We start from the raw sequence: 24,301 nt of genomic DNA, 5'->3' as shown, positions 1-24,301 counted from the left end.
TCCACATTTTAACTCCTTAGAAAGGTAATATGACTTGTCCAAGGTCACCCATACAGAGTGTGCCAGAGCTGCAATGCCAGCCAAGCTCCTGGGAATCCAAAGCTATCTCTCTGGCCCTCTGTAGTGTGATCTTCTAAACTATAAGTGAGCGAGTGTCAAGCTACTTCTGAGACACTAGGACAAAACAGATGATCTCTAGTGAAATGTTCTAGTGAGTCCCTTGCTACATACTATTGATAATTAATGCTTCTGCTCCACCCGGAGTAAAAGGAATTCTATTTTTACTTAATACAGAGAATGACAAATCCTAGCGCTTAGGTGTTTACCACTGTATTAGTTAGGGTTCTCCAGAGAAACAAAACCAATAGAATATATATTTATAATAAAGAGATTTATTACAAAGAATTGGCTCACACAGATAGAGGCTGACGGGTCCGAAGATCTGCAGCGTGAGTTGGCAACTAGAGACCCCGGTGAACTAGTTATGTAGCTCTAGTCCAAGTCCAAAGGCTTGAGAGCCAGTAGGGCCAATGCTGTATGTTCCAGTTCTAGGGCAGGGAAGGCTGATGGCCCAGCTCAGACCAGCAGAGCTCCCTCGCACTCAGCCTTCTTGTTCTACTCAGGTCTTCAACTGATGGGATGCGGCCCACTCTCATCAGGGAGAACAATCTGCTTTACTCGGTCTACCAATTTAAATATGAAACTCATCCCAAACCACCCTCACAGAAACACTCAATAATGTTTAACCAAATATCTAGCCAAGTTGACATATAAAGTTAGCCATCACAACGGCCTATATTTGGATTTTGCCTTTTTCATTTACTAGTGAAGAGGCCTTGGTCAAATTACTTAACCTCTGCGAGTCTTCCTTTCTTCATCCATAAATTGGAAACAGTAATATCCATCTCATATGAATGTTCAAGAATTAGATGAGATAGTTTTGTATAGTATGTAGACACAACCTGGTCCAGAGAAAATGCACAATAAGTGTTACTTATTCTGTTACTACTACCTCGTTATTGTGATAATTGCAATAAGGTCAGGAACATATAAGCAATGTTTTTGTGTATATATTTATGTTGCATATTTTGGGTCCAAACTTTTAAAAACAGTTTTGACAAATGGCTTTTTTGTTCAAAATAGAAGTTCAGCCACTGGAAGTTAAGAGAGTCACATGTAGTGTACGATTTTGGTATTTGCTTCCTGGGTAACTTTCAGCAAATTGCTCAGCCTCTCTGAGCCTCGGTTTTCTCACATGGGGAATACCTATGCTGTCCATCCCGCTGACTTGTGTTGTCAGGAGGTAGGTAGGGCTATGATTTGATGACTCTCAAAGGTGACAATTGATTATTTTAGAACACATTCCTAAGACAAGACTAATAGTTAATATACAAATATAAGACCTTCACGTATTTAAGCAAGGAGACCTCTTTGACACTGGTTTTCCAGTGGAAATATTTGTCCCTAATAAAGACTATTGATAGATATAAAGTCCAGGTGTGGCAGAGAAGCTGGCAACGAGGTAGTGCAATATAAGTAGACATGCAAGGTCCTGGGAGCAGAGGCAGTGCTGGCTAGGGACGGGGATGGGGATGGGAGGCAGGGCAGGGACAAAGAGCTCTGATAGGAAAGCCAAACCAGCAGTAAATTTCACGTGAGCATTGGTAAGCTTCCAAGAGATAGGGAAGAAAAGAATAGGTACAGCAGACAAACTTATGGCTGATGGAGGGGAGGGAAATAGGGGGATGGGTGACAAAGGTGAAGGGGAATAAGAGGTACAAACTTTCAGTTATCAAATAAATAAGTCACGGGGATGTAATGTACAGGAAAATAGTCAACAACATAAAAATTTTGAATGGTGACACATAGTTACCAGACTTATTGTGGTCATCACATTTTAAAGTATATAAATGTTGAATCGCTATGTTGTACACTGGAAACTAATATGATGTTGTTTGTCAACTATACAGTTTAAGAAAACAAACAAACAGAATAGCTAACAGTTTAAGCTGTTTGTCAAGGTTACGCACTCCTAAGAAGATTGGTCCCCGCACCCGGCACGGTTCTAAGTGTTTTGTACATATTTTTAGAATAGATCTAGGTTTTTATTTTTTTAAATATCTTTTTATTGATTTCAGAGAAGAAGGGAGAGAGTAAGATAGAAATATAAATAATGAGAGAGAACCATTGATCAGCTGCCTCCTGCAAGCTCCCAAGCCCCTTATTGGGGATCAAGCCTGCAATCCGGGCATGTGTCCTGACCTGGAATCAAACCACGACCTCCTGGTTCATAGGTCAATGTTCAACTATTGAGCCATGCCAGTTGGGCATGTTTTGTATGTATTATCTCATTTGATCCTCATAACAAACCCATGAGGCACTTGGCTATTGCCTCCACCTCCAGTTATACAGGTAAGAAAACCAAGGTCCAGGCAGTGGAGGATCCACCCAAGGCCATGTAGCTACTTAGGAGTGGAAGTTACTTGGCCTTGTCAGAGAAGGTCCTTGGAACCTCGGACACTAAATTGATCGTGACACCTCCCCACTTAAGACCTTTCCCTGAGGTCTCATGCCTCCACCTGGCCCAGCTATGCCTCTCACTCCTGGCTGCCAAGACTTGGCTCAAATGGCCTCCTTTAGGTCCTTAAAACATCACTATCTTCTGACCTCCGGGCTGGGGTACTTGCTATTTCCTCATCTCAACTGACCAGGTCCTCTCTTGAGAACTTGGGAAAATACTTGTTTGATGTAAGCGGCCTGTGGGTGGAGGCTGGGCCAGCTTTGTCCACCCCTCTACCTCCCCCGCCTGCCCAGGCTCCTTTTAGGTCTCCCAGTGGCTCCCTCTCTCACTCTTCAGATGTTTTCTCTAAACCAGGGGTGCTCAAGCTGAAGAGCATCTGTCAATGTCTGGAGACAAGTTTGGTTCTATTGACATCTAGTGGGTGGAGGCCAGGGATGCTGCCCAGCATCTTACAATGCATAGGACCACCTTCACCTTAAAGAATTATCCAGACCTACGTGCTGGTAGTGCTGAGGCTGAGAAACCTGCTCTATAAAGACATGCCCAGAAAGGCCATCTGTAGTCTAAAATGTCATGTCCCTTCCCCACTCCCTATATTTTATGTCTCCATTTCCTGCTTTAGTGTTGTTCTCCTGTGCACCTGTCACTCTCTATAAGGGATACATTGCACTTACCTTGCTTATTGTTTGCCATCCACATGTATATATGCTCTCTGAAGATAGGGATTTGTATTCTTTCTGTTCACTGCTTTGTTAATAGTACCTAGAACATTTCTAGAACATAGTACATGCCCAATAAATATTTCTTGCATGTATGAACAAATACAGAATTCTAGGTAAGCACCACCAATCCATTAGAGAGGCCACTTGCCTTGAAATCCATTTGCCATCCCTGTGGAGACTGTTCTTGGACCCTGGAAGGTAATGTCGTGAGATATCTTCCCTTTTACATTCTTTGGCGGTGGTGTTGCCTCGGCTTTAGCCCTGACCAAGTTCCCTCCAAATGTTTTCTCTGAAGGCAAGAGTGGGGCAGGTGGGCAGCTTCTTTGGGCGAACAATAAATTCCTGAAAAAGTGAGTATTCTGCAAGGGTGCTTTTGCAAGTACCCTTAGAATCATCCTTATATTAGACAAATGGAGAAACAGAGGCTCAAGCATCCTCTAAGGACATTTTCAATGCTTAAGTAGCAGGGTCAGAATTAGAACCCATGAAGGTGGAAGGGGGAAAGTGAAATACCCCGCAGGACTAAATGTGGGAGCTGGCAGGCAAGCCACACTTTCCTAGGGCTCTGTTTTGTCTTGCAAGTTGTGATCTCTGGTTGACAGGGAAGCAAAGTGAATAGCTAAATGCAGAGCTTTCTGAGATGCTGAGATGCAAATTAGCCCAAACCACATACAACTGTGGATTTGAGGGTGGCGTGCAATGTAGAGGCTTTGCTTCCATGGAGCTGCCTTGAAAACTCACTTTGCTAGGTAGTGCACCCTCGCTCTTCCCCAGGCCGGCACTGCGCAGGGCACAGGGATACTGTGAAACAGAAAACACCGATCCGGCCCTTGAGGCTTTTGCAAGCTCCTGAGGGAGACAGTGGAATGTTGTGACAACAAGCTAATTGGATTGTACATTTTTTGAGAACAGGGAACTCTATCTTGGGTGTCTTCTGTGCCCTCTAAAACTGATGGCCAGAACAATAATGGTGGATAAAAATTAACCAGTGTTCATTTGTCACAGGCCCTGTGCTAAGCACTTTAGCATATCAGTTCATTTAATTCTCACAACAGCACTACAAGGTAGCTCCTATTATTGTTCCCATTTCACAATGAAAGCAACTGAGGCCAAGTACCTTGCCCAGTTACAGAACAAAGAAGTGCTGGCACCTGGACCCAGGCCAGCTGGGTGTCCGGTGTGTTGGCTGTAACTGTAAGATGCATGACTGGTAGATGTTACTTCATGTCCACAGCAATGCTGGCCTTGACACTTTCACCACTTAATAAGGGCCCTTTACTCAATATTTACTCTGTTCCAATCACTGATCCATGTATTATCTAGTTTAACCCTCGCATGAAAGGTGAGATATTATATCCATTTTACACATGATGAAACAAGCACAGAGTTTAAGAAATTTGCCTGAGATCATACAGCTAGTAGTAAGTGGTAGAGCCAGGAATCTGGATAACTCATATATTGTATAGAATCACACAAAATATGGCACTTTGTGTCTAGCTTCTTTCACTTAGCATAAAGTTTGTGAGGTACACATTGTAGCATTTAACTCTGTCTTGTTCCTTTCACTGCCAATAGTGTTCCATTACATTTTGGTTTCCCATTCATCAGTTGATGGACACTTGGATATTTCCATTTCTTGCCTCTCATGAGAAATGAAGCTATTAACATTCATGCAAAAGTTTTATATATGACATTTTATTACTAATATTTGCCCACAATTCTCTCTCTCTCTCATATCAGTTAAAATAAGTATGTTTTGGAGCCAGATTAGCATGAATTTTAACACTGACTCCAATATGTACCAGCTGTGTGACTGGGGAAATTAAATAACCTTTCTGAGCTTTGTTTGTTTGTTTTTTCACCTTTAAAATGAAGATAATTATAGTTGCTAACTGATCATGTTCAAAATCTTGAAATAGATAATGCATCGTATTCAGTTCATAATTAAACACCCAAGAAATGTCTGCCAGGTAAGCAATGGAAATGCAAAACACAACCCAAACACAACTCCATCTCTGCCATGGAGTTAGGATCTAGTGGCTGAGACATGAAAACATAACAATGAGATTAAACTAACATAACATAACATAACATAACATAACATAACATAACATAACATAACATAAATAATGTACTAGAAGTAGTTACCAAAATTTAAAAATAATAATAATAATGTATCTCAGTCTAGAAAATGAGATGTTTTCTGTAGGTGGGAGGACTGGGAGACTTCAGGATGGAGGCAAGGTGTGGGTGGAGGTCTTAAAGAATGAGCGAAGGATGGTTCGGGAAGAGGAGAGTGTGGGGTGAGAGGAATATCTCAGGGGCAGGGATGGAGGTGCTAAAGGGACAAGTTTGTCAGGCATTGAGGTAGTCTGGGAGAATGGGAGGCCATGCGTGGGTAAGTGTGTTGGCATCTGCCCACTTCTGCCCTGGACTGTCAGACCATGATGAGCAGGAACCACAGTGTGGGAGACTTCAGTTTCCCCAGCTTTTTGGAAGCATATGTGGCAGTGTTCAATCTTTTTATTTTCTGACACTATCATGGCTGTGCAGTGACTTAGTTTGAATTTCCCTGTTCTTGATTACAAGTGAAATAGAACATCTTTTTATAACTTTATTGTCCATTTTTCTGGAAACAGTACATTAACATCCTTTGTTCTTTTATATTTGACTGATTTTTGATTTGCAAAAGTTGGTGCTATATTTCAGTTACTAATCCTCCTCCAGTTGTCACTTATATTGCAGCATTGTTTACCATGTTTTTTTGTCATATGAATTATTTCTATTTTGATGTATTCAAATGATTCACTGTTTTTCATGTGATGTCCTTTTAATGGGTTGTTTATAAAGTTTTTTTTCCTGGTCTGAGGTTATACAAATATTCTCCTACCTTTTCTTCTAATAGTTTGAAAATGTTGTTTTTCTTCATTTAAAAGTTTAATCCATTTGGAATGTATGTTTGGTTATATGAGGTAGAATCAAATTTATTTTTCCATGTTGAAAATCCAGTTGTCCTAATACTTCTTACCAAATAGTCCCTTTCTCCCTACTCCCTAACAAGGCCATCTCTGTCATATACTTGACCCCCTCACATGTTTCTATCCATATCTCAGCCCTCCATCTGCCCCACTGCTCTGTTGCTCCATCGTGTTTTCTTCATTTTACATTAGAAGAAGGCTTTGTAAATCATAGCTACACATTATTTTTTAAAGATTCCTATTTTCTTTCTACTGGACATATCATGGTTTCTGGAGTCATTCCTCTCTTGTAGGGCAGCAAGCACATTGTTCCTAGTTTTTTTGTTTGTTTGTTTTGTTTTGTTTTCTATTATGAATGCTCCTATGGTGAATATTTTTACATATAAAGCATTTACATGTTTTTGCATTATGTCCTTTGGATGGATTCCCAGAAATAGAATTACTGAGTCAAAGGGCATAAATATTTTTAATGTTTTTAACTCATAGCATATGTTTATTTTAAAAATTAAAGTGAATAAAGATTCTGGTAAGTTCCTGGGACCCTACTGGGCTGAGACCAGTCTGGATCTGGAGCTGGGAACGTTCAAGAGAGAATTTGATGTGATCTCCTTGCTGGATTTATCTTTTATTTTTTCCAGTTTAACACAAATTTTGGATACTCATTTACTTGGCAGTGATCAGTTAAGCACCTCTTGTGTGCCAGTTTGCCCAGGAAAGCAGGCAGCAGGATCCCATGCGCTCAGTGAAGTTGTGTTTTCTAGGTGGGAAGGCAGTAAATAAACACAGCCCAGTGTTAAGTGCTTCCCAGAGGAAAGACACAGACTGACATGAAAGCACGTTGGCTCCTATCGATTGATGGTCAGAGGTGACATGAAAGCTGAGATTTGCATGATAAGGAAGAGAAAGTCATGCCAAGTAGAAGAAAGACATCCTTTTGCTGGTGCCAGCTAGTGCAAAGGGCCCTATGGTGGAGCAGAGTGTGGCCTTGGGGCAGAAGGAGGGTCCCTGTGCTGAAAGTGAGGTGAACTGAGGCCAAAGAGCAAGACCAAGTCCCAACCGCGTAGGACAGTGCATTCCATGGGTGATAAGCAGCAATGGGGAGTCACGGTGCAGGGGCTCATAGAGAGGGTTGCGATCTAGTGGGTACTGTTAAAAGATCATGCAGGCTTCTCTGTAGAGCACAAGTTATAGGAAACCAGGGTGCTTGTAGGAAAAAGGCTGAGGAAGCAATCACACTTGTCCAGGCTGGAGTCATTAGAGGCCCAGACAAGGGGTGGTGGTGAAGGGAAAGAAAGGGCGTGGGTGCCATTATGTAGTAGAAGTAGATTCTTGAGAATTGCTGGTGGCTTGGAGGTGTGGAGTTAGAAAAAAGAGAAGAACCAAGAATGCGTCCTAAAAGGTTGGCTTAAGTGACTGGGAAAGTGGAATTACATTGTTGAGATGGAAAAGAGTAGGGAGAATAGGCTTGGGGGGAGGGGTGGAAATGGGGGTGGGTTTGGCTTTGACCATGTTTAGCCTGAGATGCCTTTTTGGTTAACAAGTGGGGAAGTCGGTGAGGCCACTGGAGCCACAGTGCTGGGATCCCAGGGAGAAGGTGGGCTCCTTCATGGAGACTTGGAGTCATTGGCCAATCAGAGAGAATCTAAGTCTCCTGGATTGTAAACAGGTGTATAATCAGAAAAGAGAATGGAAGCCTTCGACCAGTGTCTAGTTAACCCTATTATTTTCCTTCTGAATTCTGAAAATACACTGGGTTTCTTATATTTATCTTGTGAATAAAAACCGTTTTTCCTTCTTTCCAAGTAGGAAGAGGGAAAAACGTGAGTTTTCTTTCTTAGTGGCTTCCCGATGCCTCTCTGGGCCCTGGCACAGTCCCTGATTTTTAGTGGAGACTCTAAGAATTATTACTGCCGTTTGATTCAGAGGCAATTGGGCAGATCACAAAAACAAGCTTTTGCCTCTTGCAAGCTTTTCCAGAAATGTTCCTCCGTCTGCCGTGTTTATGTTGGAACGGAAAATTTGTGCCTGCCTTTCGGTGAGCTTTTCTCAAGATACACAAGGTGCTGCCTCATCCTATTACCCTGCGTCTCAGGACCTCTCTCACCTCGATGGTGTGGTGTCCTCTGCAGTATGGTACCCACCACCCCGGCACTGCCACCCACGGGCCCCGTGCTTCTAGAGTAATGCCTTGCTCTGTCACCTTCAATGTGGGAGTGCTGGGTGTCCCCAGTACATTATTTTTCATATGTGAGGATGCATGTCTCCGTGTTGGAGTATCAAACATGGAATTCAATTATGAAGAAAAACACTATTTCTCACTCATACCAGAATAATGTAGGTTAGAAAAGGCAGTGTAGCTTTGGGATAGAAACAAATATTCGGGAATCAAAATATTCCACAATCAAATCCCAATGTCTCTTCCTCCGGTCTGCGACCTTGGGTACATTTCTTGGCCTTTGGGGGCCTCAGTTTCCCATTTGATTTGGAACAATCAAAATACTGACCTGATAAGGATACTGTGAGGCCTGGGAAATAATTCACTGGGAAGCACCCAACACGTTCGCTGATTCACTTATTAAATATTCAGCATTCCTGAGTGAACAGAGAAGGGAGTGGAAGTGATCAACCATTATGAAAACAAAACCATTGCTTTTCTTCAGGGTTTTGAGAATATTCCAGTTTTAATGCAATAAATGCTTATTTGTGAAATTAAATTATGTAAATAATCAGAAATTACTTATTTGTTGCATGCCTGCCAAGTGTTAGTTGCCGAGCATGTAAAATGCACAGCACATAGGTGTAGATCCTGCCCTCATAAAGCGTAGAGGAGTCTGACCTTTGAAAAAAATTATTCTTTTAGTAGAGTTGTGATAAGTCCAGTGGCGAATAAATCAAATTTTGACACATAAGCGTGTATACAGTTTAGTCATTATTTTTAGATTAATTAACATTAATATTATTGTCAATAATATTTCTCTTTGGAATGTTCACAATAATTAATGATTTAGTAGGTCAAGGCTGGAGATTGAAATACACAAATTTCCCAGGTGTTTGGGGGAAATGCACTGATGTACCTGTAGCTGAGGAGGCATGTCTGCCGGGTGTTAAGTCTTGTCTCTCTGCCTGTTTAATGCACTTCTCCCCAAGGCAGCCTCTGCCTGTGCTGGGGGGTGAACTGGAGTAGCACCTTCTGAAAGAGAAGCCATGGATTGGGAGTGAAGCTCTGAGATGTCCTATCAAGACACATAATTTACTGTCAGGGTTATACACTGTTTTAGAATTTCTCTGTTAAAATGATAGCTAACGTTTCCTGTTAAGTAAAATGCAACTTAGCCAAGAATAAACAAATCATAGTTGAGAATGAGAAAAGAAAATTATAAACCCTGAGAAAAGAGATTTAAAAAACACACCCATGACAATAACTACAAAGGTGGGATTTAAAATTCTCTCCCTGTGTCCTTCATTATATGCTCGAGCAGTTACCAGCTAGTGACACCAAGTGATCCTACCTGATTCCTTTTATTTCTGTCTGGATGTAGAACTCCACAGATGTGGAGGGAAGCCTTGCTCAGGAGGGGTTACCCCAAACATTCAGTGCACTCAGCATTCATTGGATGTTAAAACAGTCAAGAAGACAGTAAATACTATTTGGGGAACGTTGCTCTAGATGAAGATACATCCGTGTAGCATGGCTATAAGGGCCCAAACTCAAGAGATAAGAGTCCCCGTGTTTGAATTCTCTGCAACTTGATAGTTACGTAATCTTAAATATTTACCTTATTTGTGCCTCAGTTTTCTCATCTATAAAATGGGGTTAATAATAGAACTTATCTCAGAGGGTTGTTGTGAGGTTTCAAGGGGTTTATATTATTCAGTAAGTTCAGATTGGTGTCTGGCACATAGCAAGTGCTATGTTACTGTTGATTATTAAATGTAGCTAATTTGGAAGAGACATGGTTTGATAAAAGACTCCCATGCTGGAGAAGGGATGGCTAGAAAAGAGAGAAGCAAGAAGACTTTGGAAGTTAGGGAAAATCAATGACCTGCACTCCCTTTGGTGGAGGGGACATCTATGAAAAGAAAAGGCATGTGACTGAGGCCTTTTATTGTCTCCTGTCTCATAATCCGGGTGTGACAGGCCAAGAAATGTAAGGAGAGAAAACATGGCCAAATGGGCTGGTGCCCTTATTCTTCTGAGAGAGGTGCCCTGACATGTGTGGAAGTGGTGTGGCCTAAATGGTCAGCTACAAATTCATAGAGTGCTATCTAGGAGTGTGTGTGTATGTGTGCGAGTGCAAGAAGGGTTATGAGATGAGGTACCGTTATTTTCTAGAACCCCAGAAACTGAAGAAAGCCCGTGCCCTTCTCATCTCCCTGTTTTGCGACCTCTTCACATACTCTCTCCACTTTGACCTGTTTAAGTTTATTAAAAAATATATATACACCCACATTTTCCAAGGAATAGATGCTTTATGTATGGTTCATTCTTTGGAGGGGGTATATGTGTGCCACGTGACAAGTGGTTGCCATGGTAATTTCTCATTATTGTTGAATTGAAAAATAATTACTCTGGCAAAAATCCCATATAACCTGTCAGCACTTAAGTTAAAGATGCCAGGGGGCAGCCCTGGCAGCAGGATCCTGTTTTTGGTGGGGAGAGACCTCAAGATGGGGACAGGAGAGAATCCGGGGCGGGCGCAAAATGCTTTGGTGGATTTTAAAATATAATTAAGACTCTCTTCTGCTATTTGACCTGCGTGCGTCTCTCAGTCTGATAGATGATTTGGCCGCCAGTGTTACTGGGGCTCACGTGCGAGACGGGACAAAGGGACCAGGGATTTCAATCGCAGACTTGCATACGGGGGGTTATTTAGACTGGAGAAGCTTCCGTGGTATTTCTACCTAATTAATATATACGAGACTCGTCGGCCCCGCTCCTCCTGCCTGTGTGCGGGCTGAGTTAATTTCATCTTTATTTACCTGGAGGCTGCTCTGTGCTGTTGTTACTTCCCAGCGTTGGGAAAAGAATGCACTTTTTACCTATTAATATTCACTAAACATTAATCATGCTCTGTTCAGATAATAAACAGCAGCGAGGCCGGGAAGGACCTGTGTGTCCGGGAAAGGCAGGACCCGGTCGGAAGCCTTGTGGGTGCAGAGAGCTGGATTCCTCCCCACCTCCCACCTCCTGCCACGGGTGGGGCATTTGGAGCTCAGTCATTCTGCCCCATAAGTCATTGGAGAAGAACGTGAAGCACCTACGTTTTCTTTCTGGTATCAGTGTCAGGAAATATTCCTCCTGTTGCTTAATGAAGCCCCTGAAATACACTCTGCCTTTAAGAGAAGGCTTGGCAAGCTTTTATTATTTCTATTATTATTTCCTTATTGTATCTTTTTTTAATGTTTATCAGCCTATATAGTTTATATTTTTTTAATTAAAATGTTTTGGTGACATTGGTTAATAAGATTACATAGGTTTCATGTGTACAGTTCTATGAGACATCATCTGTATATTGATTGTGTGCTCACCACTCAAAGTCAAATTTTCTTCAGTCACCATATATTTGATGCCCTTTACCTTTAACTACACCCTAATCCCCCTTTCCACTGGTAACCACCATACTGTTGTCTCTGTCTATGAGTTTTTGTTTTTCTTGTTTGTTCATTTGTTGCTTTCATTTTTATACTCCACATATCAGTGAAATCATATGGTTCTTAACTTTTAATGTCTGACTTACTTTGCTTATCATTATATATCAGCCTATATACATTCTTTTTTCTCTTTTCTTTTTTTCATATTTTTTTCTTTATTGATTAAGGTATTACATATGTGTCCTTATCCCCCCATTACTCCCCCACTCATGCCCTCACCCCCCTAGTGTCTGTGTCCATTGGTTATGCTTATATGCATGCATACAAGTCCTTTGGTTGATCTCTCCCCTTTACTCCCACCCTCCCCTGCTTTCCCTCTGAGGTCTGACGGTCTGATTGATCCTTCTCTGTCTCTGGATCTGTTTTTATTCATCAGTTTATGTTGCTCACTATTTTCCATAAATGAGTGAGATCATGTGATATTTATCTTTCTCTGACTGGCTTATTTCGCTTAGCATAATGCTCTCCAGTTCCATCCATGCTGTTGCAAATGGTAAGAGTTCCTTCCTTTGTACAGCAGCGTAGTATTCCATTGTGTAGATGTACCACAGTTTTTTAATCCACTCATCTGCTGATGGGCACTTAGGCTGTTTCCAAATCTTAGCTATGGTAAATTGTGCTGCTATGAACATAGGGGTGCATATATCCTTTCTGATTGGTGTTTCTAGTTTCTTGGGATATATTCCTAGAAGTAGGTTCACTGGGTCAAATGGGAGTTCCATTTTTAGTTTTTTTTTTTTAGGAAACTCCATACTGTTCTCCACAGTGGCTGCACCAGTCTGCATTCCACCAGCAGTGCACGAAGGTTTCTTTTTCTCCACACCCTCACCAGCACTTGTCATTTGTTGATTTGTTGATGATAGCCATTCTGACAGGTGTGAGATGGTACCTCATTGTTGTTTTGATTTGCATCTCTTGGATGAATAGTGACTTTGAGCATGTTTTCTTATGTCTCTTGACCTTCTGTATGTCCTCTTTCGAAAAATATCTATTTAGGTCCATTGCCCATTTTTTGATTGGATTGCTTACCTTCCTTTTGTTAAGTTGCATGAGTTCCCTGTTTGGAGATTAAACCCTTATTAGAGATAACATTGGCAAATATGTTCTCCCATGCAGTGGGCTTTCTTGTTGTTTTATTGATGGTTTCTTTTGCACTTCTTTGAAATTCTCAATGCTCACCTCTCTCCTGGCAGAGCTGGACTCTGTAGATCCCATTGAGAAATATGTCATTTAGAATTAGGCTTTGTTTCATCTCTATCCATGCACTGGTCAGACTGTAAATTTTCAATCTGGAAGCACAAGGACCTCATCTTAGAAAAGCCGGATATAGACAGGTACACACTCCAGGCTCAGGCACTGCCCTGGCGGAAATCCTTACACACATGTATGCACACGGGGACCCTACGAAAGCACTTGTTGCAGCATTTCTTCTAATGAAAAAGAATTCAAAACTGTCTAGAGATCATTAGTAGCAAAATGCTGAAAGAAACTCTATTCCATTCATTTCCTGCACTGCCATGTAGCTTATTTAAAAAAAGAAGAGGCCCCGATTTATAAAATGCATAGGTCTCTAAAACACAGTGTAGAATTTAAAAAAAAGTTTAAAGAAGGGAACACAATACATGATACCATTTAAATAAAATGTCAAGAACATAAAATAAGCCTGTGTATGAATGGGGTCATGTACATAAGTACTAGACATGTGCTAGGAAGGGCCATATGATTTTCATGAGACAGCTGTTTATGGGGTTTTAAGGGAGGGGAGAAAAATAGAGCAGGATATTGGGTGGAATCCAAGACATTTATTTTTATTTAAAAATTTACTTTTTTTAAAAAGGAAAATAAGATATTTTAATAATAGTTAATTCTGTGTAATGGGTCCATGGGTCTTCATCATATTAACCTCTTCTTTACTTTCAAAAATTAATAAAGTAAAACCTCATTTATTTACTTAACCAATGTTTCACAGAAAAAGAACAAGACAAATACCCAGAAGGCGGCTCAATAGAATGGCTATGTAGGTATGAATTCATTTTTAAAGTGTCTGCCTCAATAAGGACTTTCCACATACATGGCTTGTGCTGATGAATGTGACAGAGGGAAGGCTTAGTCTGCACTGTCCTGGCCCCCAGCCACTGAGTTTAGACACTTAAGAATCCTACAATGTTCAAGGCGAATCATTCTGTTTTCCTGCTCCTTCACTGGGTCACCCAGAGGTGGGAGCTCTGTCGAGAATGGAGAGATGCCTAATGCCCAGGCCCTGTCTTTGAGCATCTCCCAGTCCAGCACAGCAGTCAGACATTTATATACATGTGTATTACAACTTGGTGATTCCATTATAATTTGATCCACACTCTAATTATAGTGGGGGTAGTTTTTCATGCTCTCCTAATATAGGAGACAGTGAAAAAGGGGGTTCAAAGGTTGGGACTTGGCATTTGCTGGACTTTCCAGGCCAAAAGGACCACATATACAAAAGACGGGAGGGAGGAGGTGGTTAACTGGGACCACTTGGTTCAGACACATAAGCTGCAGAAGGCCCTTTGGCTGCACATAGGCAAACTCCTGAGTGTGTTGGCCTTTGGTGTGGTAAGGATGGCTTTTCCCTGGATAGAATGTCTTCTGTGATACACACACCAAGTGTTGTATCTCTAATGTCTGCCAGTATCTGATGTTCATACCCGCTCCATCCACACACCTGGGAACAAGACCTCAGGCCCTTGGTTTATTTTTAAGGGCTTTTACCATAATCTTCACTTGGGAGACCCAAAAGGTTGATCTTCACCTGCTGTGCAGTCTCAAGGCACCTCCTGGTTAATCCCCAAGTTCGTTTGACATGAGGTGATAGCCTGCATGAGTGAGCGGGGTCAGGTGCACCTTCCCTTTGAACTTTAAGGAGAACCAACATAATGAGCTTCTCTTTGGAATTCATGCTTCAAAACGGCCTTGGAACCTTGACTCTTGCAGTCTCCTACTGACCCACTTCCTGCACTTGGCCATGGCCTGCTCAAAGGAGAGAATGGGGCATTTCATGGGTCTTTCATTTCCCGTGTTGGAGGTACTGTTTACAATCAAGGGGTGGAGGGGGCAGTGCTAGCCTGTAGTTAGCCCTGCAGAATTTCTAACAGTCCATTTTCCTTTATATTTCCTTACCCCCTTTATCTTCCTCTCATGTGGCTGAGCACAGCACTCATAGCCTTTGTCTGCAAGGCTCAGACCATTCTAGATGACTGAAAAGTAGGAGTTGAATAATGGAGATCCTGATTTTTTTTAACTTTAAAAAAAAATATTTTTATTTCAGAGAGGAAGGGAGAGGGAGAGAGAGAGAGAACATCAATGAGAGAGAATCATTGATTAGCTACCTCTTGCATGCCCCACACTGGGGATTGAGCCTATAACCTGGTTCATAGATAGATGCTCAACCACTAAGCCATGATGGCCAGGCCTGATATTTTTTCAGTGTTGTCTATAGCTCCTGAGGTAGCTGTGTTGCTAAGAATTGAACTTCTACCTGTCAGAACTGCTTGGTCTTCTGCCAGAGATTTTGTATTTGGTTCAGCAGAGGCCTTGTAGCTGCATAGCAGCCACTGCCTGGAACCCAAGCCTTGTTACTACACAGATTTCTTTCACCAAGTTGCCTATATGATCCCAGCAACTATACCAGGCAGCTAACGGGAAGCAAGAGGTGTTTGAGGAGGAGGTTTATTATTAGGAAAAACACACGAAAGTGAGGGAACATGTGCAAAATCTGGGAGAGCCAGAGCTCTGCTGGCATTATGTTCTCTAGCGAATGTCATGCCTTCTATTCTGTGGAACCATTTTTGTCTTCAATTTAAAGTGGAGAATCACATTTTAAGAATTATTTGAAAAACACACACAAACAAAACATGGGCTGGTAGGTTTATTAATTGTAACAAATGTACTACTTGGTTGGGGGATATTGATAATGGGGAGGCTACCCAGGTGTGGGGGTTGGGCATATGGGAAATCTCTATACCTTCCTTTCAGTTTTGTGTGAACCTAAAACTGCTATAAGGAAAATAAAATCAATTTAAAAATGAACTGGAGTTAAGCGGACTTGCAAGTAGCTTTACCACTTTCTAGCTAGTTATTTGATTTTTTTTACTGATAGTGTAACTTTTTGAAATTCAGATAATTTGATCCATACTCTAATTATAGTGGGGGTAGTGGTTCATGCTCTCCTAATATAGGAGACAGTGAAAAAGGGGGTTCAAAGGTTGGGATTCAAAGGATTTCTCTATAAATATTTAAGGGTCAAATGAGACAATAATGAGTAATTATAGCTGCCACTTATTGAGCAGCTGCTATGTGTTGGGCAGTCACTCCTTCATCTTCATGCTCCACTAATAACATATTATCCCCACTTTACAAATGAGCAAGTAGATGCAAAGAAGTTAGAGGACTTGACTAAGGTCATCCAGCCAGTAAGAGGCAGAGTTCCCATGTTGAAGTCAGTGTAACACAGAGGTTAAGGATATACATTCTCTCTAAGGCCACCTGCTTTACCCCAGGGTAGCAATTAGGGTAGTTGTGAATGTAAGATGTTAAATTCATGTGAAGCTCTTAGAAAATATCAGGTGATAGGTACTAGTATTAACCCGGGGACCCTCACATGTATGTTCTTCCCATAATTTTCTTCCCTCACGTGAGGCTGATATAAGACTAGCCTTGCCCTAGCAAGTTTTGCTCAGTGGGTAGAGCATTGGGTTTGATTCTGGTCAAGGGCACGTGTCCAGGTTGCGGACTTGATCCCCAGTAGGGGGTGTGCAGGAGGTAGCAGATCAATGATTCTCTCATCATTGATGTTTCTCTCTCTCTCTCTCTCTCTCTCTCTCCCTCCCTCCCTCCCTCCCTCTCCCTCTCTCTCTCTCTCTCCCTCTCCCTCTCCCTCTCCCTTCCTCTCTGAAATCAATAAAAATATATCTTTTTTTAAAATGAAAGACTGGCCTGTACTTGACATTTAATATTTTTTTTCTTTAATCCTCACTTGAGGACATGTTTGTTTTTTAATGAGAGGGTGAGAGAGACATCGATGTGAGAGAGAAACATTGATCCGTTGCCTCCCATACTTCTCCATCCCAGCAACTTGAGGTCAGCCTGGGTCCTCCCTGGGTTTCTACCTTTAGGGCCCCATTTTTATTTCTTTTTTGGCAGAAATGCTGGAAAGCAGAGTTTGATGAAGGAAAATGGTGGAGTGTCTGATTTCATCATTGGGCCTTTGAACCAATAGCAGGGCAGGAGAGCACTGATAAATTTCTGAATTTCTGCTCAGAGTTTTAATTGTGGGGCAGACAGGCATTGTTGCCAGGCAAATGGGTTACACCCAGTGGACGTGATAGGGAAACGCGCTTGGTGGTGAACAGATGGTTTTATCAGGTCCATTTTGATGCTGTTCATGGAATGCCTCACCCCTTGGCAATGACAGTGAGAGAGTGCAGGGGATGGGCATGTTACTGATCATCAGTGAATGCTGGCTCCCTGCCGGGCACTTTACACCCACTAAGGTAGTGAATGCTCACATTTACCCTGAGGTATTATTGTTAGTATTACTGTTGTTGTTGTTGTTGCATCTACTCTGCAAGACAGTTATGACTGTTGTCCCTCTGAATTTTATCCTCACCTCCCAGGAAGGAAACAGGCTCAGGGAGTGAAATAAGTTGTCCAAGTTCCTGTAGCTGGGATGATTCCGAGGCCTGAGGTCTGCCCACAGGAGTGAATTCCACCAAGGATGTCGGGCCACCTGATATACTGGGCAGTGCCAGGCATCCTGGGTGTGATGTCCTGACACCGGGCCTGACAGACAAGCAAGGAACTGGGAAGAAAAACCAACCTGAGACAAAATAGTCCCTTTCAGCTCTCCCTTCACTATGCCTGAGCCCTGATTCCTGCCTTCCGCAGGCTGCTGGAGAAAGGTCAGGCAGAGGAGCCGGGCAGGTCTCGCATGTCTGAGGGTCCGAGTTTAAATCTCAGTGCCACCAGTTCTTGGCAGCTTACATTGGCCACCTGAGCTTTAGCGTCTGCAGCTGTAAAGTAGGCCTAATAAGGTGGGCAGCTTTATTCATACAGTAAACAACTTTTATTGAGTGATACCATGGGCTCCACACCATTTGGGTGCCTGGGAGGTAGAGCAGTGAGCAAAACAGAAGCCCTGCTCACAAGAAAATGATGTTATTGTTATACTGAAGAGAGAGAAAAAAACAAACAAACAAGCAGGGAGATAGTGAAGAGCAAGTGGGAAAATGCACATAAAATACTTACAGTGGTGCTTGGCATGGGGTAAGCGCTCAATACATGTTAACTTATTCTTTAGCCATCTGTGTAGCCACGTGAAATAAAATGTGCCAGTGCATCCAGGTTCCCAAATAGTGTTTCTTTCTGCAGCTGCCTTTTCCCCTTCTAAGCCCACTGCCTTTTCTAGAATCTCTGCCAGCCTCCAGGGCTCTCAGGCTTTGTGCCGTGGTCTCAGGTATGGAGTGAGGCTACCTGTTAGCTGCTCGCTTAGAGGTCTCCTACTAGTGGGTTTTGAGCCCTTGGGGATAGGGACCAGTCTCTCATCCAGCTGCATACCCTGAGGGCCTGCACATAATAAGTGCTCAATTAATATTTGTTTTCAAAATGAGAAAAAAAGAGGTAGATTGTATGTGGCTCCATGAATTGCCCTTGGGTGGTTTTATATTTACTGTGATTTTACTAAGAAGAGTGCTGGCTTTTGGTGTGGTGATTGGGAGGAGGCCAGAAAAAAAGAGACTGAAAATAAATTCATTTGTCTGTTCTTTTTTTTTTTTTTCTGGAAAGAGGATGGCATCCATCTTCAGTGGCCCCTTAATTATTCTTGCCAGGACTGCAGGCTTGTTCCCGAAGCCTGCCAGTGACAACAACCTAGTGTTGTCATAAGCAGAACAACTTAACGGGAAGACTCCAGGCCTTGGATGTCTCCGCCAGGCCGCAGCAGCGGGGCTATCGAGTGGGGAGCAGCAGCCGCCCTCATCTCCCCTCCCTTCTCTGACAGGCAGCTGCGAACCATCTTGGGCCTGAGGTCTGGCACCCACCAACAATCTTCTGGAAAAAGAATGTGCTTAAGAATTTAGGGGTAAATGGGCCACGGTCCAGAACATGAGGCCCCTTTTAAACATGACGCTCTGCATAACCTTCCTAATTCCTGTGATAGGAGGCCCCCTCTGCCCTTGGAGAGTAGCAGTGATTTTCACTATCTTTAACTGGGCCAAGTTCAGAGTGTTTTCTGGATGAGCAAGGGAAGCACTCATCCCAAGACAAACAAACGGGATTCCTGAGGGTGGTTTGCATTCTGCTGAGCTGCTTCACTTTTAATAGCTGCTTGAATAACGAGCTGGGGGTTGTCTATAAAACAATCCTCAAAAACAATCCATATGCACGCGATGATTGCTTTGACCATCTAGATAGAAACACATCTATCTACATATATCCTTGTAGCAGCCACACCTGGATTCCTTACAGGAATATTCACACAGAGTAGGGCTGTACCCCTTTTGGAATAAATTTGTCTTTAAAAATGTACCCTTCTTGCCGAAACCGGTTTGGCTCAGTGGATAGAGCGTCGGCCTGCGGACTGAGAGGTCCCGGGTTCGACTCCGGTCAGGGGCATGTACCTGGGTTGCAGGCACATCCCCAGTGGGAGATGTGCAGGAGGCAGCTGATTGATGTTTCTCTCTCATCGATGTTTCTAACTCTCTATCTCTCTCCCTTCCTCTCTGTAAAAAATCAATAAAATATATTTAAAAAAAAAATGTACCCTTCTTAACCTAGTTTTAATAATGTGGTTTCTGTTTATAAAATTGGACTCTTACAAGAGCAACGAGAAAGAGAAAAAGTTGAATGTATTTTACATGAAATACTAACCTTTTCGTTAAAAGAAAATATCATTGTGCTCTAGAGTACATTTATTGAATCTTCCCAAATATGTCCTCCAAAATTAATTTTCACCAGGTTTGCATGAACTCGTTTATTGAGTTGGAATTCAGTCCCCATTGGAGGCAATTCATTTGAAGAGTGACCTGCACCCGCCCACCCTCTTTCTAGAACGCCCACACACATATGCTAGCAGCGACTGGGTTTTCTATTTCTTCCCCCTCTGAGATATTTCCCACACTTGCCTGCTAAGTAAATGATCCGTCTCATTGCAGGATAGTGACAACCTCTGGTGGGACGCGTTTGCCACGGAGTTTTTTGAAGACGATGCCACGCTGACCCTTTCCTTTTGTCTGGAAGATGGACCGAAGCGATACAGTAAGAGCGAAGTTTGTTTTTCTGATATTTCTTCTTTTTGCGCCTCTAAAAAAACCCCAGGGGTCTTCAGAGACTAGCACAGTGCCGACAGCCTGACAGTGATACCTCCACTCCTGACGTTCTTGCTTCCGATCAAGGCCTTGTCATAGGTGGCAGCCGGGTCTCCGTCGAGGCTTAGAGCGTTTGGACACGTGGTTGTTTAGCAAGCGAGGCGAATAGCAACCAAGTCACTCAATGAAAAGTGGGAGGTGAATTGCAGAGATTTCCTACTGGTCTCCCCCCCGGGACCCCCCTTTATCCTTGACAGCTCACACCTCACTCCCAGTGTTCTGCTTCTGAAGGTTCCTTTAAAAAATTGCTCCTAGTTACTGTATCAGCAACATCCTTCTAATTTCCTCTTACCAATTATCTCAGGTGTTTGTTGGCCAAGTGCTATCTTTTCTGGGGGGAAGGGGGAAGTGGGGGAGACCCCAGCTGCTTTGAACATACAGTTTGGGATTGGTGTTGACAGAATTATAGTCCCCTGACTTTCCTGCGAGTGATAACTCTGTAAGGATCCTCCAATTACAGCCCATGGCACCTTGGGCAGCAGCTGATCTGTCCTGATTAGGTTCAGCCACCTTGTCAGAGATCAGATGTGCTAGTTCTGCTGTAAGACTGGGAGGCACAGATACGTCAGCTCCCAGGCAATTAATGTCCGGTTACATCAGGGGGAGATGTGTTTCCAGAAACCAGGGTTGCACACATGAAAGGATCTGTCAGAGGGTAAAACATCCCACGTGTCACAAACATGGAGAGGAGATGATGCTGGAACCAGCCGCAGGATGTTTGAAGGAGGCAACCCAGAGCATTGGGCCATTTATAGGTAATCAGGCTCTTGCTAAAAACGATTGAAAAATCTTATGGCTGCTAACTGTATTTCAAAGCCATTGGGAACAAGTTATTGGTGGTGGTGTTTTAATTTTTGTGAATTTAGGCAACTCAGTAGTGTTTGGATCTTTGCATGCTGAGTTCATTAATTATGTTAATATATGCGTGGTGATTTACAATAGTGACAGACTGGGGCGACTCAGCAACTTGGACTTGCTGCCCTATGGAAACTCAGTGCCAGGAGCATGTCTTTGGATCTGTGTACTTTGGGCTGTTAAAGGCGTGGGGCATTTTTAGTAAATATTTTGGGTGAGGGCGGCAGCTAGTATGTCAGACAATGGGCTGTTTCAGTGTCTTTATTCAGCATAATGACCTTGTTGCAGGCACAGGTAAGCCACTTGATGGGGTTCTGATGAGTTAATTTGCCTTCCTGGGTGTGGGTGCCCCCAAGACATGCCCGAGACAGTAAGAGAGTCGGATTTAGAAGCCACGGTTTCCAAAGTCCCTAGGAGATAAATGAACTCGGCAATCCAACAATTACTCTCTCCCCCAAAGCCTGCCTGATCAATGGTGAATAATTTCCAACCGAGCAGTCATCCATCTTGTGAGCTTCTTCCTCTCTCTCTCTCTCTCTCTCTCTCTCTTTTTTTTTTTTTTAGGCATAAGCTCAGATACTTTCAAGTTATCATTGTTTTATGTTCCTTATTCCTATGCTTTTTTGGTTTGTTTGTTTGTTTGGAATTCATCAGGGTCTGCTCCAGGAGCTAGAATTACAGTTTTAAAGCCCGTACTAATAAAACAGGTCCCCCATCTTCCCTCTGTTCACCCCTCACCCCAACATCATTTGGGGGTGAAGCATGATCAGTGCCTCTTTAAGAGCTCACATCCATGGACAGGAGGAATGCCTGACTCTGAGCCATTGTTGCCCAGGTTTCTTTGTTTCTCTGAGCCAAAATATTTCCCAAGCAGAGAAGAGAAACAAAGATGATTGACAGCTTGGAGCCAAGTCTCATCAGCTGCTTTGCTGACAGCCTGGTGATGTGCACACGCTGCTGATGTGCGGGCGAGTGACAGCTGATTGACAGCCGGGACTGGGAGACGGGAAGATGAAGCAGGCTTAGAACGCCCGGCACACGCTGTTTATGCAGCGCTCCCAGCACAGGCGCTGCCGCCTTAACCCATTCGTGGTCCAGGCACCCTTTGCCAGGCTGGGAAGGCACCTGCTGGCCTGGGCTGCAGGCTGTAGCTCTTCCGTGAGTCCTTCCAGGGAGCCACGAGCTTTGCATTTCTGAGGGAGAATATAAGTCTTCCCTGTTACATTTACATATACAGTCTTAACTTGTAAAATCCCCAATTACTTTCATTCTAGGTACCAAGAAATATTCCAATGAGATTTCTTTACCCCTTACTAGGAACAACTGCTTCTTCTCCCTCCCCATCTCTCTGTTTAGAGGGTCCCTCTGGCTCTAAGATATCTTATCTCTAAGCTAGGTGAATCCCATAATATGTGTTTGCTTATATATTTGTTCCCTGTCACCCTCTATTAGAATGCTATCTCCACCTGGGCAGGACTTTTATGTTATTTATTGCTGAATTCTCAGATGAATACACGAACTCACACATAATAGGTGCTCAATAAATATTTGCTGAGTGAATAATTGAATGAATGAATTGACATTTGGGGGAAAGTTTATATCAACAAACAGAACATTGACAAAACAATCCCTTTACCTAGATCTCTGGACTTTTTTAACTGGAAGAATTGAATCAACAATTGAATTGAACGATGTGCTGGCATTTTCAAATAAGCTCTAGGATATGATCTGATCTACTTTAAGTGGGGCAGGGGAGCAGTGAAAAAATTCAGGAAATAAGTATGCTTTGGGAGGTGCATTGTGTCTCTGTATTGGTTGTGTTGCACCCCCACCCGGGTCCCCACTCTCCTTGGGAGAAATAGAGACTGCTGGGAGTGGCTGGTGTGGAGAGCACCTGATAGACAGGGTTACTGGACCCGTCCACTGTGTGTCCCTAAAGCAATGGGCCAGCCCCTGCCTTGCGGCACATCGGGAAGTTGTTCTCTAGCAGTTCCAGGGAGGTACGTTTCTACTGGGGGTAGGAGAGGTAAGTGACTTCCTCTTTGTCAACAGATTAATGATTAAAGACTATTAGAGCTGAAAAGCATCTTTTTTGAAAATGGAAAGTTGGTCCAGAGGGTCCCAGCTGGTGAATCATTGGGCCTCCAGTCCACTGACTTCAAAGTCGAAGTCAGAGCATCTTCCCTCTCCTGTCCCCATCCTCCCCCTACATCCTCCCATAGCTAATGGGAAAGAAATGGATTCACCAATTCACACATTTCCAGGAACATCAGTTGCAAATAATGACCGCGTCTGATATGACAGAAGGCAAGGCGAACAGAGGAGTGGGTTCCTGAGCCCTCTGCATGCGGACTTGGCACACTTACTCTCCAGCATCCTGTGTGATTTTCCTTCCCCGTCTTGTACAGAAACAGCCATTCTTAGCTTGATTGCTCACTGTTAACTTCAAGCAAGTACTGATGCTCCTCTACTCCCTTTTCAGGCATATGGCAGAATTGTGCCCCTCATCCTTCTCTGTCCTCATGACCATCACAAATCCCTTCAGGTAAAGGTGCTGGTAATCCCTCAGGACACTGAGGCTGTGTCCAGGTTCACGTTGGCCATGTTCTTCATCAATAGGAAACGTGTGGTTCCCAATTCATTCAGGGAATAGTTCTTTGCTGGGAGAGCTGCATGGAGAAAGTTCTCTTGAGTCTCTTGGCCTTGGAGAGGCCACACGACATAGTCAAAAGGGCACCAGGATTAAACATGTCTTGGGTTTTAATCTGTGCTAGGTTTGGTAAACAGAGTCTCCATTTTCTCATCTATAAAATGGGCACAATACTATCATCACTGGCTTGTGGTAAAAATAAATTAGATAATCCATTAAAAGCAAACCTTGGCCCAGCTGGTATAGCTCACTGGTTGAGCATTGACCTATGAACCAGGAAGTCACTATTCGATGCCCAGTCAGGGTACATGCCTGGGTTGTAGGCTCAATCCCCAGCGTGGGGTGTGCAGGAGGCAGCCAATCAATGATTCTCTCTCATCATTGATGTTTCTGTCTCTCTCTCCCTGTCCTGTCCTCTCTGAAATCAATAATTAAAAATAATTTTAAAGCAAACCTTGGACCATTTGAAATGTGGTGTCATCAGTATTGACTACTGTTATTAATAACAGTGCCCAGTCTCAGCCTCA

At 43.0% G+C, this 24,301-nt stretch overlaps 1 protein-coding gene across 1 annotated transcript in view; it reads left to right on the top strand.

The window, feature by feature from the left end:
- LOC102436212 (LIM domain-binding protein 2-like) overlaps nt 1–20,159 on the top strand; it is a gene marked incomplete at its 3' end in the record, with an annotated part of 123,252 nt that extends 103,093 nt beyond the window's left edge. Inside the window, exon 2 of the mRNA XM_006103989.3 lies at nt 20,057–20,159. Within this exon, the coding sequence (XP_006104051.1) occupies nt 20,057–20,159 (103 nt within the window). The remainder of the gene's footprint in view (nt 1–20,056) is intronic.
- Between the last annotated feature and the right edge of the window lie 4,142 nt (nt 20,160–24,301).

Source organism: Myotis lucifugus, unplaced genomic scaffold (assembly GCF_000147115.1).
Source record: "Myotis lucifugus unplaced genomic scaffold, Myoluc2.0 scaffold_527, whole genome shotgun sequence".
Classification (NCBI taxonomy): Eukaryota; Metazoa; Chordata; class Mammalia; order Chiroptera; family Vespertilionidae; genus Myotis; species Myotis lucifugus.
Note: the sequence above shows the minus strand (reverse complement) of the source record. Positions and strands in the feature narration are given on the sequence as shown.